Source organism: Protopterus annectens, chromosome 2.part2 (genome assembly GCF_019279795.1).
Source record: "Protopterus annectens isolate FY-2018-M chromosome 2.part2, PAN1.0, whole genome shotgun sequence".
In the NCBI taxonomy this organism is placed as follows: Eukaryota; Metazoa; Chordata; order Ceratodontiformes; family Protopteridae; genus Protopterus; species Protopterus annectens.
This window is the reverse complement of record NC_056730.1, coordinates 658463670-658477907: the sequence shown is the minus strand read 5'-3', so window position 1 is coordinate 658477907 and position 14238 is coordinate 658463670. Positions and strand designations below refer to the sequence as shown.

The following is a 14238-nucleotide window of genomic DNA, read 5'->3' as shown; positions in this document are numbered from 1 at the left end:
TGAGTAACTGTTTCTGTGACTTGGGAGCCGGTTCAGAAGAGGCCTGTGTTGCAGTCTTTGATTTAGAAGGAGTCTTTGCCTTTGTCTTTGGCTTTGCCTTTATTAGAAGCGGAGTAGGCCTGAAAACCCCTTCGGAAGCCGGTACCTGCACAGCGGCTCCGGACCCATCCTAAGGAGCATTGTCCGAAGGTCCTGCAACAGAAATATTTAAAGGCCTGGTTGGCTCCTCATGAGAGTCCGTTTCGGCCGTCTGTTCTGAAATGGCCGACAGGAGCTGCAAAAGCGCCTCACTGACGACAGCCGAACCTGAAGCTGGCTCCGCTTGTGCGCTATCATCAGATTTGGACCTCGGAGGCCTGTCTTTATCCTTGCGACGTTTGTGAACTCCGGTAGCCGGAACCGTATCAGACGACATTTTGTAGTTAAAGCGCCTACCGAAGTAATGAAAAGCAAAATCGTACCTTCACTTAATTGTACGTTGATTGAATCTAGCACAAAACCGACAACTAGCTACGTCGTGGTCAGGGCCTAAGCAAGGAATACAGTAAGAATGAAAATCCTTATGAGGTATTTGCTTCCCACATGAAATACAATTATTAACTTTTTCTGACATCGGAGTGGAGCAAGAAAAAAGTTTCCCCAACGGGGTACTTAGCTTTGAGTGGAGAAGAAAATCTTCGGACTGAAGTAGATCAGAAAAAATAGTCAGGAGTCAGCCGACCGGCACTTGCGAACTGCTATCACCGCACGGCAAGAAAGACTGGAGAAGATGGCGTCAGCTGTCAGCTTTGTACTCCTGGCGCTCTGACGTCAGGGAGCATGGTTGAACAGCCGACGCCGGACCCAGACTTTGGTATTCTGGCTGACGAGGGCTGCCTGCCGGCAGGGGAGAACCCTACAGTCATGACTGCAACAGTGAAACACGATGAACATCACTGCCAGTTGAACTTTGATGGTGGCTGATGCAGAACCCTGATGGAAAAGCATAGACAAAACTCCAGGACTGAAGCGATTGGAGCGGTGTAAGGATCAATGCCTCTGGTATGTGCCCAGATAGAAAACTTTTCTATTTACTAGAATAAATCTTTCTAGTGGATGGTTTATGAGAGGACGATAATATATGAACCACTTCTGGTGAGAAATTATGAAGTCTGACTAACGATGGAAGTGGAGTAGCCAGGCTGTCAACCGGAGGGTCATCTGGGGGGGTGGGGGGGTGGAACTGTCCCGACATGTGTCAGTAAATCTGGTTGAGGGTCCAGAGTCCAAGGAGTGTCCACAATGAATTGCTGAAGAAAGGGAAACCAAACATGGCGAGGCCAGTGTGGAGCAATCAGAATGATTCTGCTTCCCAAGGATTGCGCTTTCTGAATCACCTTTGACAGCAAGGGAAACGGAGGGAAAGCATAAAGCAGACCGGAGGGCCAATCGTGAACCAGTGTGTCCCTGGGTGACTCCCCGTATGGGGGGGGGGAAATCAGCGTATCAGCGTGAAGTAGTTGCTGCATTTCGCATTGAGGGGGCTGGCAAAAAGGTCGCAGCAAGGCTGACCCCCATCTGCTGTAGATTCGCTCTGCAACCAGGCGATTCAGGGACCACTCGAGGCCAGAATAGCTCTGCTTAGCCTGTCCGCAATCATGTTGGACTTCCCCAGAATGTGCGTTGCCACCAGAAACAGTTGGGAAGTTACTCCCCAATGCCACACTCGCATGGCCTCTCTGCACAGAGGGTAAGACCTGGATCCCCCTTGTTTGTTTAGATACCACACTGACATGTTGTCTGAGTGTATTGCAATCGTCTCTAGAAGAACACCACTCTCAACGCAAGTAGCACTGCTCTCATCTCTAGGATGTTTTCATGCAGATGTATCTTGTGATCTTTCCACGTGCCTTGGACTGTCCTGCCAAGATAATGTTACCTCACCCCATCTGAGAGGCGTCCATGGTCACCGTGGCAACCGGGATGGGTGGAACGAAGGGCCTTCCCCCATCCAAACTGTTGGTGCACAGCCACCAACCGAGGTCCTGCTTGCATCTATCTGTGAACAAGATGGGATGAGACAGTGGAAGTCTTTGGAGAGACCATTGAACAAAGAGGAGCCATTGGAGAATTCTCATGTGCAATCTCGCTAGAGGGACCTACATGATTGTTGCTGCCATGGTCCCTAGCAGCTGGAGAACCCATCTTGCCTTCGCTCGTCTCAGGGGCATCAGCATATGTATCTGATGTTGTAAGACTCTGATCCTTTCCTGTGGTAAAAATGCTCGTGTTCGAATGGTGTCCAATTCTGCTCCTATAAAGGTGACACGCTACGAGGGGAATAAAGCAGATTTTTCCCAATTTACCATTATACCCAGCTGGTGACAGAGTGATGGTAGCGTCCCTGGTTTGAACTAGTTGATGCCTGGTGGGTGCAGTAAGGAGCCAGTCGTCCAGATACGGAAACGCTAGGAATCCCTGACGTCCCAAGTGAGCAGTCACCGCCATACACTTGGTGAACAACCTGGGGGCTGTGGTGAGACCAAAGGGCAGGGCTCGAATCTGGAAATGACTGGCTCCCAGCCAGAAGTGTAGGTGACTTCTGGATGCCCTGTCCATTTTCACATGGTAGTAAGCATCCTTGAGGTCAATGGAGCACATCCATACCACATCCATACCTCCTCTCCCAACAATGGGAGAATCGACTGTAGTGTGACCATACGGAACTTGGACTTGTGTACGTAGTTGTTCAGTTGGCTGAGATCTAGTAAAAAGAATCTTGAGTAAGTCCCTAATCCGATTTGGTCTGAGGGGACGTGCTGGATGGCTCCTTTTTCTAGCAGCTGAGAGACCTCTGAGGCTGCTTGATCCCTTTGACTGGGTGGAACGTCTGGGATTTTTCTGATTGGCAGGGGGGGGTCTGATGTGAGTGGAATGGGAAATTATCTGTTAATACCCATCGGTCCTGGGTAATGCTTTCCCAGGCTTCCGGATATAACGAAATTCAACCCCCGACTGGCTCTGGATAAGCGCAACCGGGCACACCCTCAGGAACGAGAGTACGGAGAGGCATGGAAGGAATCGCTGTCTCCCGAATTGCGGGGGCCCCCTCTGCCTCTGGGGTGATGTCTCCCTGAATAATCCCACCTTCCCCTGCCTCTGGAAGGGGGGGGGTTCACCTTGTGTGGCAGAAAAAAAACTCTGATTTCTTGAACCACACCCCCCCCCCCCCCCCCGTTGGGCCTTGGGATAAGGCCTAGAAGGAAGGGAAAAATGGACCCCTATGGCAGACAGAGTCTTTCCCTCTTGCTTGCACCTAGTGAGGGTATCTTTCACTTTGGTCCCAAACAAAGAGAAACCATCAAAGGGGGTGTCAGTGAAGGAAGACTTGAAGGCCTCTGCAAAGTGACACAGGCGCAGCCAGGCTCGCCTTCTAAGGGCTACCCCTGAGCTTGCTGCCCTACTCGCTCCCTCGGCTGCATACGAAATGAGCCGCATGGATGAGTTAACAATGGAGTTGAGGGTAGAGACCTGGAGTTGAGGGTAGAGACCTGGGCGTTAACAGTCTGAGCCACCACCCCAGGAACGTTACCTGCAAGACTGTCTAACTCGTTGAGGAGATCTCTCTGGAGCAGAGTGAAGTGAGACAGGTAATTCAGCGACCATAAGGTAAAGGTTGCTGACGAGAGGACACGCTTCCCGTACCGATCCATGGTCCTCGACTCCTTGTTAGAAGGATGGACGGCTGAAGAAGACTCTGCTACTTCCTTCTGAGTGGCTGCCGCCACCACCGTGGCATCTACAGGGACTCCTTTAGATAGAAACTCTTTGTCCTGGGGGGTGGAAAGAAACTTGTTGGGATGCCTGGACACAGGCTCCACAGAATCAGGGTTTTCCCACACTCTTAAACAAATCAGGTCAAGGAGTTCATCGAAGGGTGGAGACACCCAAGAGGAAGAGGGCTAAGCACCAAAAGCCTTAAGGAATACTGACTTCTCCTCAGAAGGGGCTTTGGACGGTCAGTCACCTCTGTTTCAGTATCTCCAGGATATCGGAGAAGGAAACAGAGGATGACTTGGGGGACCCCTCCAATTCCTCGAGGTCAGTATCAGAGGGGAGGGACTCTTCCTGGGAGTCTATGTGCTTCCTCTTGCACATTTTCTTTCTGGGGGGCTCCTCAGGCACAAACTCTGAGGGACCTCCAGAAATTTGGGGGCCACTCGTACGGGTATCCCTAGGCCATGGTGCTCTGCTGTCCATGGATGGGTGGTGATCCATGGTGATCAGAAGCTCTCACCAGAGTGGGGTGGACAGAGTGACCGACCCGCCTGATGTAGCTGACGATCTGGCTAGCGCAGTCCGCATAGACTCAAAAGCCAGCCCCCCCGAATCAGAGGAGCAACCAGTCTCCAAGGCCATGATGGGGGTCGGAGTTCCCTGAGCCGATGCACCAAGAGGGAGACTCTGGACCGAAATAAGCCCTGAGATGTCCCCCTCGGGCCCAACTGAAGAATCCCAAGTCCCGAACCCAGAGGACGGAGCAGACGAGGTCGGAGCTGATGCCGGTACCGATGAAGCCAAATGGGGCATCGGAGCTTGCCTAGAAACATCACACGGCGCCGAACACAGAGATGCACTCTGAGGAGGAATGATCGAAGCCGGGGTCGGGACGGGCTCCGGAGCTGACTGGGTCGGAGCCGAAAACAATTTTGCCAAAACCGATGACTGGAGGAGCCTTTGAACCACCTTAACATCCACATCCGAAAGGGTCCTGGAGGATTTGGAGGACAGGGATGGAGAATGAGATCTCCTCTCAGGAGAAGCTGGTCTGAGACTGGGCGATCAGCTCCTAGGAGGTTCCAATATAATTGGAGCCAATGCCGGATCAGTCAATACCAAGCCTTCCTGAGGCCCCGAGGACAGTGGAGCAGAGGAGGTCGATGCAGTTTTTTGAGATTTTCTCAGGGGGCTCCGACGAGGCTGATTTGAGCCGGAGATCTCTTTTTTGACTTGCCAGATTTTGACTTTCCACTGGGAGACGAGTCCATAGCCTCTTCAAAAGAGGATTTCAATAGTCCCTTTAAAATTAGCTTATTCTTTCTCTCTTGGAGAACTCTAGGACTGAACGCATGCAGGATTCCTGCAGATGTATGGCTTCCAAGCAATAGACACAAATGGAATGCCCATCGGTAATGGACATTTTGTACCCACATTTAGAGCACTTTTTAAAACCCGAAGGTTTGTGCTCCTTGGTATCCTTAGATATCTTAACTACTATGCCCACAATGCAAAACCAAGTCAGAAAACAAAAACACAGGCGTTCACTCTACAAAGGCGGGAACGATGCTAAACACGGGATTTTCTTTTATTCCAGTCAAAAAAATCATTCATATGCATGCAGTGCAGTTGAGAGGACACAGGTTTGTCTTATCCAGATAAAGATCTGTAAAAGAGAATTTTCACCCCCCCCCCCAAAAAAAAACTCAAGTTTAACTCACATTCTCTTTATTTTCATCTTGTCCAAATTTTTCTGTGCAAGGGCTATGAAAGACATCAGAATCTTCGTGTCCAATGGTTTTCAGAGCTGGACTGCAGCCCAAGGTTACCTAGAGGAGGAGGAGAGAGGGGAGAAAAAAAAAAGAAAAAAAGAGAAAGTCAGCCATATGGTTAAATTTTAAGTGCAGTTTCAGTAAGTTACACTAAATGAAGCTACACTGAAACATGTTTACGTATGAACAAATGCAAATGTACCCAGGCTTAAAAATATAATGGCATACAAGTTCAGCACAGCTTCTTGCAATATGCAAGGACAGTAATCAACAGCAAGTGAAAGCTGCTGCAAGTACCCAATTAAATGAAAGCTTTCCATACCAAAAGTTCCTCCTGGCAGGTCTACCAAATCCAGGCCCTTGCTACCAATTACCACAGGCACACCAGTCTTAAAATTTAACCAAAACTAAATTTCTGGAACACAAAACCTGCAGTCTAGGCTTCTGATGCAGCTTACTCACAATTTTATTATCCAATAATTCCATCAGCATTTTAGTAAGTAAAACAAGGGAGTTACTTACCGGAAGAGAATTTATCCTTCGTATGGGATGTCTGCTACTACAGGGAAAAAAAAATGTATAAGCAGTTGGTAGGAAAATAAGCATTCATGCATACACATCTCAAACATAAAATATTAAATGGGATTGCATATCCCTACCTCACAAGTGACAATGGACATGTGACAATATCATTTGTTACACAACTAGATTAATCAGATTCAGTGTGTAAGTGAAGAGAGAGGACTGATATCATGGCCTCTGTAAGCCCGTTCAAGGCCTCAGAAAGAAGGGCAATATGATTTTACCAAGTAAAAAGTTTCAAAAGATAGTTTCTGCCTCAGACACGTCTGCAACAGCCATAGTTAAACACCACCTGTTCTGATGAGGAGTTAGCACTAGAAGGACCCAGATTTGGGGGGGGGGGGTAATCTCATCTATGAGATGCAACTCAAGCATACTCTGCACCCAGATTCAAACATTTAGCCTATTACAACACCCACTACCACGACCTATGTGGTTCTGAATGGAATTGCTTATTTAAAGGTCTTTAAAAGCTACAACTGGAAGAAAACTGCAAAGCAGCACAGTATGCAGCATATTTGTTGGGGACTGGGCGGCACAAGGTACCACATACAGGGTGGCAATGCAAAGTTTGCCCTTCTGAATGGGAAGTTAAGCCACTAATTGCACTCTTGTTAACCTGCTATGCATCACACCATCTTATACTTGAAAAGAAGCAGTCTAGGTAAAAATGGAGGAAACGCATACTACTACTTACTCTTTGATTACTTTTCCAGATTCAAGGATTGCCCTCTTGAAACTAAGAAAAAAAAAAATAGTTTAAACAACTGATAAGTTCCACATCTCCCGAAGCCTAAACACTGTCAGATATAAGCAGACTACTTTCAATACTATGCTAAAGCTAAGTTTTGAAATGAGGTGCATAGCAGTCATCCAAACACTGGCGATGCTCTATAAAGATGTACAAAAATCTACAACAATGAACACATCAATGAGGGCTTGTAACACCAAAATTATTTGCACTAGCTACAAACCAGACGACTGTAATGAACTAGCAGATTTTCCTATTATTTCTTGGTTGAGTTATTTACTGACCTACTTTCCTTCATGCACAGGAAACCCACTGAATGTGCTCACCACATTCAGTTTAAGCATGATTTAGTACAGCAGACTGAATGACCAAGTAGTTTATAAACCAAGAAACACTGCCTAGCATTACAAAGGTACCCATTCTCAATGAAGTGGGATAAAGACAAGTTAGCTGTGAGTGGCCCATTCCACAAGCTTTTTCAAGCACAGTCTGGGAACATCAGTCAAACTGGCTGCAGTGAGCTATGCAAAGACTAAAATGGGGTTTAAATCACTGGGGAACAGCATCTTAATCCAACCTGAACTACAACAAGGAGTGCAGATTAAATGGCCACATTTCCATTTCAAGCCTGGCTGGCAAGTTTAAGGGGGGGGGGGGGGGGGGGCATTGGTAGACTAGGCTTGTACCTGTGGAACAGAAACAGACTACTCCCTCATTTGTGTTTGTCACGCAAGTGCTTAACAAAAGGATCAACAAGCCTATGGGGGAAGGGGGTAGTGGAGACAGTGAACCCAACACACAGCGTCTCTGCTGTATGTCAAGAAGGAGGAAAAACATGGGTGCAGCCATTTACTGCTATTGACAGCAGCTACCGTGGATTTAGAAGAGCATGTCGGACTCTTGCCAAAAGGGGAGGAGTTACAACAATTCACACATTAAAAAAAGCAACCATAGCAGCCCTGGTGTTTGTCTGTATGGTATCCTCCCACTAATAACTTTCAACCTATGATATGGAAATTTTCCCACCATTGCAGCGTAAAATAGATGTCTAGCTGGGGGGGGCTTGATGGCTAGCACAAGGTGGGCAGGCAGGGGGGGGGGGTTGCACAGATGAACAAATCAGGGTCAGATTAATAGTGCTATTAAGAGTAAAAAATGTTAATACAGTTTTAGTCAAACATTTAGATAACTGTGAAAAAAAGGTGAATTATCAGGAGGAAGAGAGAGAGAGAGAGAGTAACGGAGATAAAACTGGGAGTCAAAAATCAGGACAGTTGAGAGGTATGGGAGTGGAATTATACCAATTCTCCCATAACAGAAACTTTGTAGGATCATAAATGTATGCAGAAAACTGCATTCATTGCAACAACCAGCTTATGTAGCACCAGAAAGGGCATTTATCCTAAAGGGGAATCAAATGAGGCGCTTTGGCAGTTGAGTCCTGCAGTACACCCCTATCTGTACCAATTACAATAAAATTAGCATATCAGCCACCATTATATACAAATGTTCATTGCATACTAGGGTAGGCTTTTTTTTTTTTTTTAATATTTTTCCACGTTGAACCGTACTAACATTACTCTAAATCAAAGTTACAGATGACCATTTACTACAGAGGGAGCAATGCTCATTTCCATACACATCACCTGTATGCAAATTGTAACCCTCGCCTTAGCAGGGATTGCAGTTCAGCTGCCTAGAGTCAAAACCGAGGCAGACATGTCAAGCTAACTCCCAACTGCCAGCTTTCATCAGTTGGGAGAAGTGTGTCTTAACAAAGGAAGGAGGCCAGACAAAGCTAGCTTCATTCAAGTTATCCACACAGAAACAGCAGGTTTCCCATTCAGTGTGTGCAATACTGACAGCAAGGCAACTCCCCCTCCCCCATGCAAGCCAGCAGCAGATGGAAAGCGTGCCCAACCTCTTTAAGGAGATCACTCCCTTTCAAGCAGTCTGTTATGCAGTCTGCTGTGGAATTCTAATTGGTACAGCTATTTTCAATAGACTTCAGAATTGAATAGCAACTCTATTCTAACAAAGTTGAAAAAAAATGCTGGAATTTAGAACGGCAGATGTTCATTTTACATGCCTTCTGCTTTTAAACAAATGTTTAAATTAAGTCCTGTTATGCTTGGGGATCTTAACCTTCCCGAAGGGAAAAAAATCTTATTCCCAGTCCACATACCAGTCTTAAAGCAAGAAAGAAGAGCAGAAATGAACAGACATCCATAGTTCAACAGAACACGTAAAAACTCTGAATTGAAAAAGCAAAGATCCAAGTCTTTATTAAATAAATTCACTTGTGAACAAGGGTTTGTTCATTTATGGCTCATGAAGTGAGATTCTTTCATGCAGAAGTCTGTGGAGAGCTAGTTTTGGGATAAAACTTTAGCAAATGAACAAACCCAATTAAGTAAACCATTTCAAAAAGGTTAGAGGGTACATTGCAATTCATAAGTTACCAGGCTAACAGACCAAGAGCCTTTACAAGCCTAACCATATTTATACAGAGTTTCCCCAATTAAGCAAAAGAAGTTCAAAGGTATGAGCCTATGGTATGGGAATTAATACAGGCTACCTCTGTCCATGTGGAACAAGGCAGCCACCCCAGAAGTGAACTCAAACTGTTGACAGGAATCTAGTTAAATATAAAATGTATGAACTGGGATTGCCATTTTAAGACAACTGTCAAATAAGCAGAACAAGTACCCCTGTTGATCAAACACAAGACAATCTCAATGGAATGTCCAGAAAGTGATATACCAGGACAGAGGTCTGCACAGGCAGTGTGGCAATGCTGGCTTTTCCAGTAAAATATAGACCTATAATGCTGTGGTCTTCAGATAAAGTCCCTTAAAGAGGGCTTTGCATACTTTTGAGTGAAGCCAGGGAAGCTTACAAGAGTGAAAATTTGGGAAAATTTCTGCCAGCAAATGATATCCACAAACAGAATCTACCTACTACAGGTCTGGGCTAACTTGTCCTGGAGGAATGCACGGAGTCTGCACTGCTAAATGAGCTACAAAGTCTTTTGTATGAATATGGGAAGAGGAAGCAGAACAGGACACCAGATGGCCAGTGCTTCAATACATACAGGTAGTGCTTCCCACCTGCTGGTTTTCTTGGCTATGCCCTGTCTGAGAGACCATTAGGCAGCACTTCAAACAAATAGCAAGAGTCTGCATTGAACTGTCTTCCCTTACACAATGTAACCTCTAAAAGAAAGCAGACTGTGGGAAATATCTCCAGGCCCTCTGTAATCTACAGCCCGAAGGGATTGTATCTGTTAGCTAGCTCTTTTTACATCCATCAAATACATGTACATCCTGAATCTAGGATCTTTGGAGGGAGTTATCAGGGACTCTGTCCCTTCCTTAAAGGGAGGAGGGACTTGTTGTCTGCGGCCTTTGTGCGTCTTCTTGTGAAAATGTTACTATTCTGATGAGACCATCTTGTATACAGACTCCACAAAAAAGGCTGTGCCAGGCCTGGCCGAGGGTACAGTCTGTCTGTGAGATCAACTGGACTGCACTGTAGCAGCAGCATTGCCAGTAGCCAAGATCACCATCACAGATATCAATATTACAGAGAAAGGCATTTTAACTGGATTTTAAGCTTCCCAGCAATGAGAGGGGATGGTACAGTACTTCATGTGGACACCAGCATCTGCACAAATATAAATACAGACACAGGTAAGCATCTGCACAAATATAAATACAGACACAGGTAAGCAGAGGTTTATATGTCTACACATTCTGTGCCAGATGAGAAAGGGCAGCTCTGTGCCAGATGAGAAAGGGCAGCTCTATCCTTAACACTACCAAGCGAGAACTGGGCAGGCACAGAAATTGAGAACAGAAATGGGGGTGGGTGTGGGCTTGGTGGAAAATGCAGCTGTGTGTACTGTGGACATTAGAAAGGTTAGCTCCAACAAACATGGTTGGAATCTTACCAAAAACTTTAGTTCAAGCCTTCTCAAGACTCTGAATCTATGTCAATCCCAAGTGACAGATTTGTGGCCTTCAGCTTTTTAGTAGCTAAAGCTGAACCTGGAAAAATACAAATTCACAGAAAACCTATTTCTTTAGCTTCTTTGCTCCACTTGCATACAAGCAAAGTCATGTAGGCACAGTAAAAGGGTAGTTTTATTGGCCTTCGCTTAAGCAAACAAGCACTTCCATCTAACGGATACACTATCCTACTGCATGCTCATTATCTTGGCCAAAAAGATTGGGTTCCTATCACGAAAGCGAAGAGGCTGGAGAGCGAACGTCTTTAACATCGGAAATGCTGTTCAACGGTGTATTTTTTGTGAGATCGCAGTACAGTGAAGATTGGAAAAGTTGCCCTTTCCTCACTGTAGTGTGATCTCTGAGTTGGTATATATAATTAGCTGGGGGTGTGGGGGCACAGCCCCCCACAACAGAGACTTCGAGGTATGGCATTTTCATTGTTTAAGACATTCGCTCTCCAGTCTTTTCGATCTTGTAACAGACCCAAAAGATCTGGAGGTCCAAGAGAAAAGAAATGAAAGCATTTAATTCTTCTTCTTTCGACTTGTCCCGGTTAGGGGCCATCACAGCGGATCGCATGACTGGCAGTGGAGTTTTATGGTGTCGAGTTGCCAGCCCGGCGCCCAACCTTCCACAGAAGGCAAACACATGCGCGCGAGCACACACACACACACACACACACGGCCAATTTAGTGTGTTTAATCCACCTACAGCATGTCTTTGGGATGTGGGAAGAAACCGGGGCACCCGGAGGAAACCCACGCGACCACAGGGAAGACATGCAGACTCCACACAGAAGGCACCCCAGCTGAGGATTGAACCGGAGAACTTCTTGCTGTGAGGTGACAACGCTAACTGCTGCATCACCGTGGCCGCCCAAATGAAAGCATTTAATATTATGGCAATATAAAGGGTAGCAGCAAAAATGGATGGAAAAGTGCTTCAGTCTTTGAAACAAACCACAATACCATATAAATTCTAAGTTGTCATCCCCCCCCTAAAAAAATTAAAAAAAATGTAACTTTGGTTTGTTTCTTTCCTGGCTAAAGGGCTCATGAAGAACTGGTAATGGACAATGGCAAACAACAACTTGGCAACCATGTGGTCTTAGTATCTGGTTCACTTGGATGAATGGGCACTCTATATCTAGCCCCGAGCCAGGCTATCTGTACAGCAGTCAACCATGATTCAGCTGTACCGCCACCGCTGCACGCTTTCAGACTGAAAGCTGATGAAAAAAAGCCCTGAATAGATGACCAACTTCTATCTGAAGTAAAGGTGCCGACATCTTGGAGGCCCAAAGAAAAAAAAAAAAAAAGCATATTGAAATGGTGACTACATACGACTGATAGTAAATAAAGCTCCTGTAATCTAAAATCAAGGTTAAAGACTAGTTTTACACTAGTCTAAGGGCAAGAGTTAGCTTACTCTTTACTCAGGTGCTATGCATTCTCACGCAGAGCCAGACCCCCCCTGCCAAGGAAATCCCTTAAATAATATTACTCGGCCTCAGTGCAGGAATTCAACTTGTTCACACTGCCAGACTCTTAATAGCAATTAGCTGCGCTAGTCCCCCAGGCTGCTGCAAGAAAACCTGCAACTGCCAGGGTGCCCACTGCTTCAGCTGTAAGCTTGACCGGGTTCTTCTGGGTATACGTTTATGCTTGCAGCATAAAGAGATACTGCCTTTCTAGAATGTTTTGGAACACAACTGTGATGATATGAGGTATTGCCAGCTATGCCATGAGAAGTAAGGCAATGATGTGTAACATATGCCAGCATAGCTAGCTGGTGTTTTGTAAAAGAAAAATAAGTCCTTTGTATATCAAACTGATTTGATGATTGTTGAAAATGTATTTGTAAAGCTGCTTCTGTTAAAAATGTACTGACAAGTGTGTCCTGCAAGACAGATAAGAAAATACACCTGTATTGTAACTGTTGAAATGAATATATTTTAATAGGAGGATACTGGTAGAGAAGTTAAATCAGTCCAGCTAACAAAAAGTTAGAAATTAAATTAACCGGTTTGGGTCATAAAGATTGTATCTTACAGTTCTGATAGCAGCCAGAGACGAAATGTCTGAAAACCAGGACTAGAAATCCTACTGTACTGTCTTTGGGGGGTGAACTAATTGCTACCCTGGAAAGGTGGAAGTTTTGAAATGGTTTTATAGCTTCCAGATACTGTAACTTCTCAGCAAAGCTGTGTGTATATAACACACGTACTAAATGCTGGTTCAGTTTTTAGCAACGAGAGTAGTGTGGGAACAAGAGTCAGACAATCAGATATTCAAGACGTCATTCTGTAATCTAGCACTGAAATATTTTAATACTGATACTGAATGAGATAGAAGTCTCAGAGTAGTCTGTTTTTGAAACCTGAAAGAAAGACCACTTACCCACTTCATCTTGCCTCGCTTTAGTAAGCAAGCAAGCAAGCGCCGTTTTTCTGTGTGAATCCAACCCATCTGTATTTTTAATATTTCCTGTGATTGAAACCCTGCTGTTTACTGTAACTATATATTTAGTATTTTCATGTTCTTTTATTATTAAATATATTTAAACTTTACATCGTGGCTGGTCTTTTGGAGAATATTTTCACTTCTGAAAGTACTTAATTTGGTAACACTGTGGCCGCTTCTGAAAGGCTTGCTGTTACCACTGATATTAGTATAATTGGGCATCCTTGCAAGAGCCTTAGAGTAGCTGGCTGGTGGCAGTATAAATACCTTATAGTCCGGCAAAGGTAGTAGAGCTAGTAAATCTGGGCCAGCCTTTCCCAGGTGTGTGTGTGTCTCTGTGTGTGTGTGTGTGTCAGCTACTTGGGGCACTGGATTCAGAGAGGGTGGTGCATCAGGATAAACTGGCACAAATTTTTCAAGACAATGGATTAAATACCTACAACCATTCTGGTCTAACTAAATAGACAACCTGTCTGTAAACAATGTAGTGTGCCCTGACAGAGCCTGAAAAAATATCCGCACACTGGTTTAACTTTACTGCCAGGTTCACTTCTACCCACACACTATCCATATCCTGGTAACATCTTTTCAGCAGTTTTGTTTAAATGTCTGGGCTCAAAGTGCAGTAACTTTCAAATTAATTGCCTGGACAGGCTAGCTTGTACACATCTGCATTGTATATGCAAGACCTCAGTAAATAAACTCAAATAATCCTAGTGCTTCGCCTCCTCTATTCTGCCTCTTATTCACTGCTGTAGCAGAATTTATATTTCCTTAGTGTGCTTGATTGTGAAATTTGTTACCCTTCGAAGGTGAAACTTTCTCATTCTCAAACTGCATCGCAATAAAGAAAACTACTTGCAGTGGATGCTATAATGGACATACGAAAACCACTGTAGGCC

At 45.1% G+C, this 14238-nt stretch overlaps 1 protein-coding gene across 2 annotated transcripts in view; it reads right to left on the bottom strand.

Annotated features, from left to right (window-relative positions):
* CDC25B (cell division cycle 25B) overlaps positions 1-14238 on the bottom strand; it is a 303696-nt gene that overhangs the window by 191785 nt on the left and 97673 nt on the right. The window contains exons 4-6 of one of the 2 annotated variants that reach the window (XM_044064076.1): positions 6808-6849; positions 6051-6087; positions 5478-5585 (exon numbers count right to left, since the gene is read on the bottom strand). In XM_044064076.1, coding sequence (XP_043920011.1) covers positions 5478-5585; positions 6051-6087; positions 6808-6849 — 187 coding nt within the window. The remainder of the gene's footprint in view (positions 1-5477; positions 5586-6050; positions 6088-6807; positions 6850-14238) is intronic. The other variant, XM_044064077.1, reaches the window with a different exon arrangement.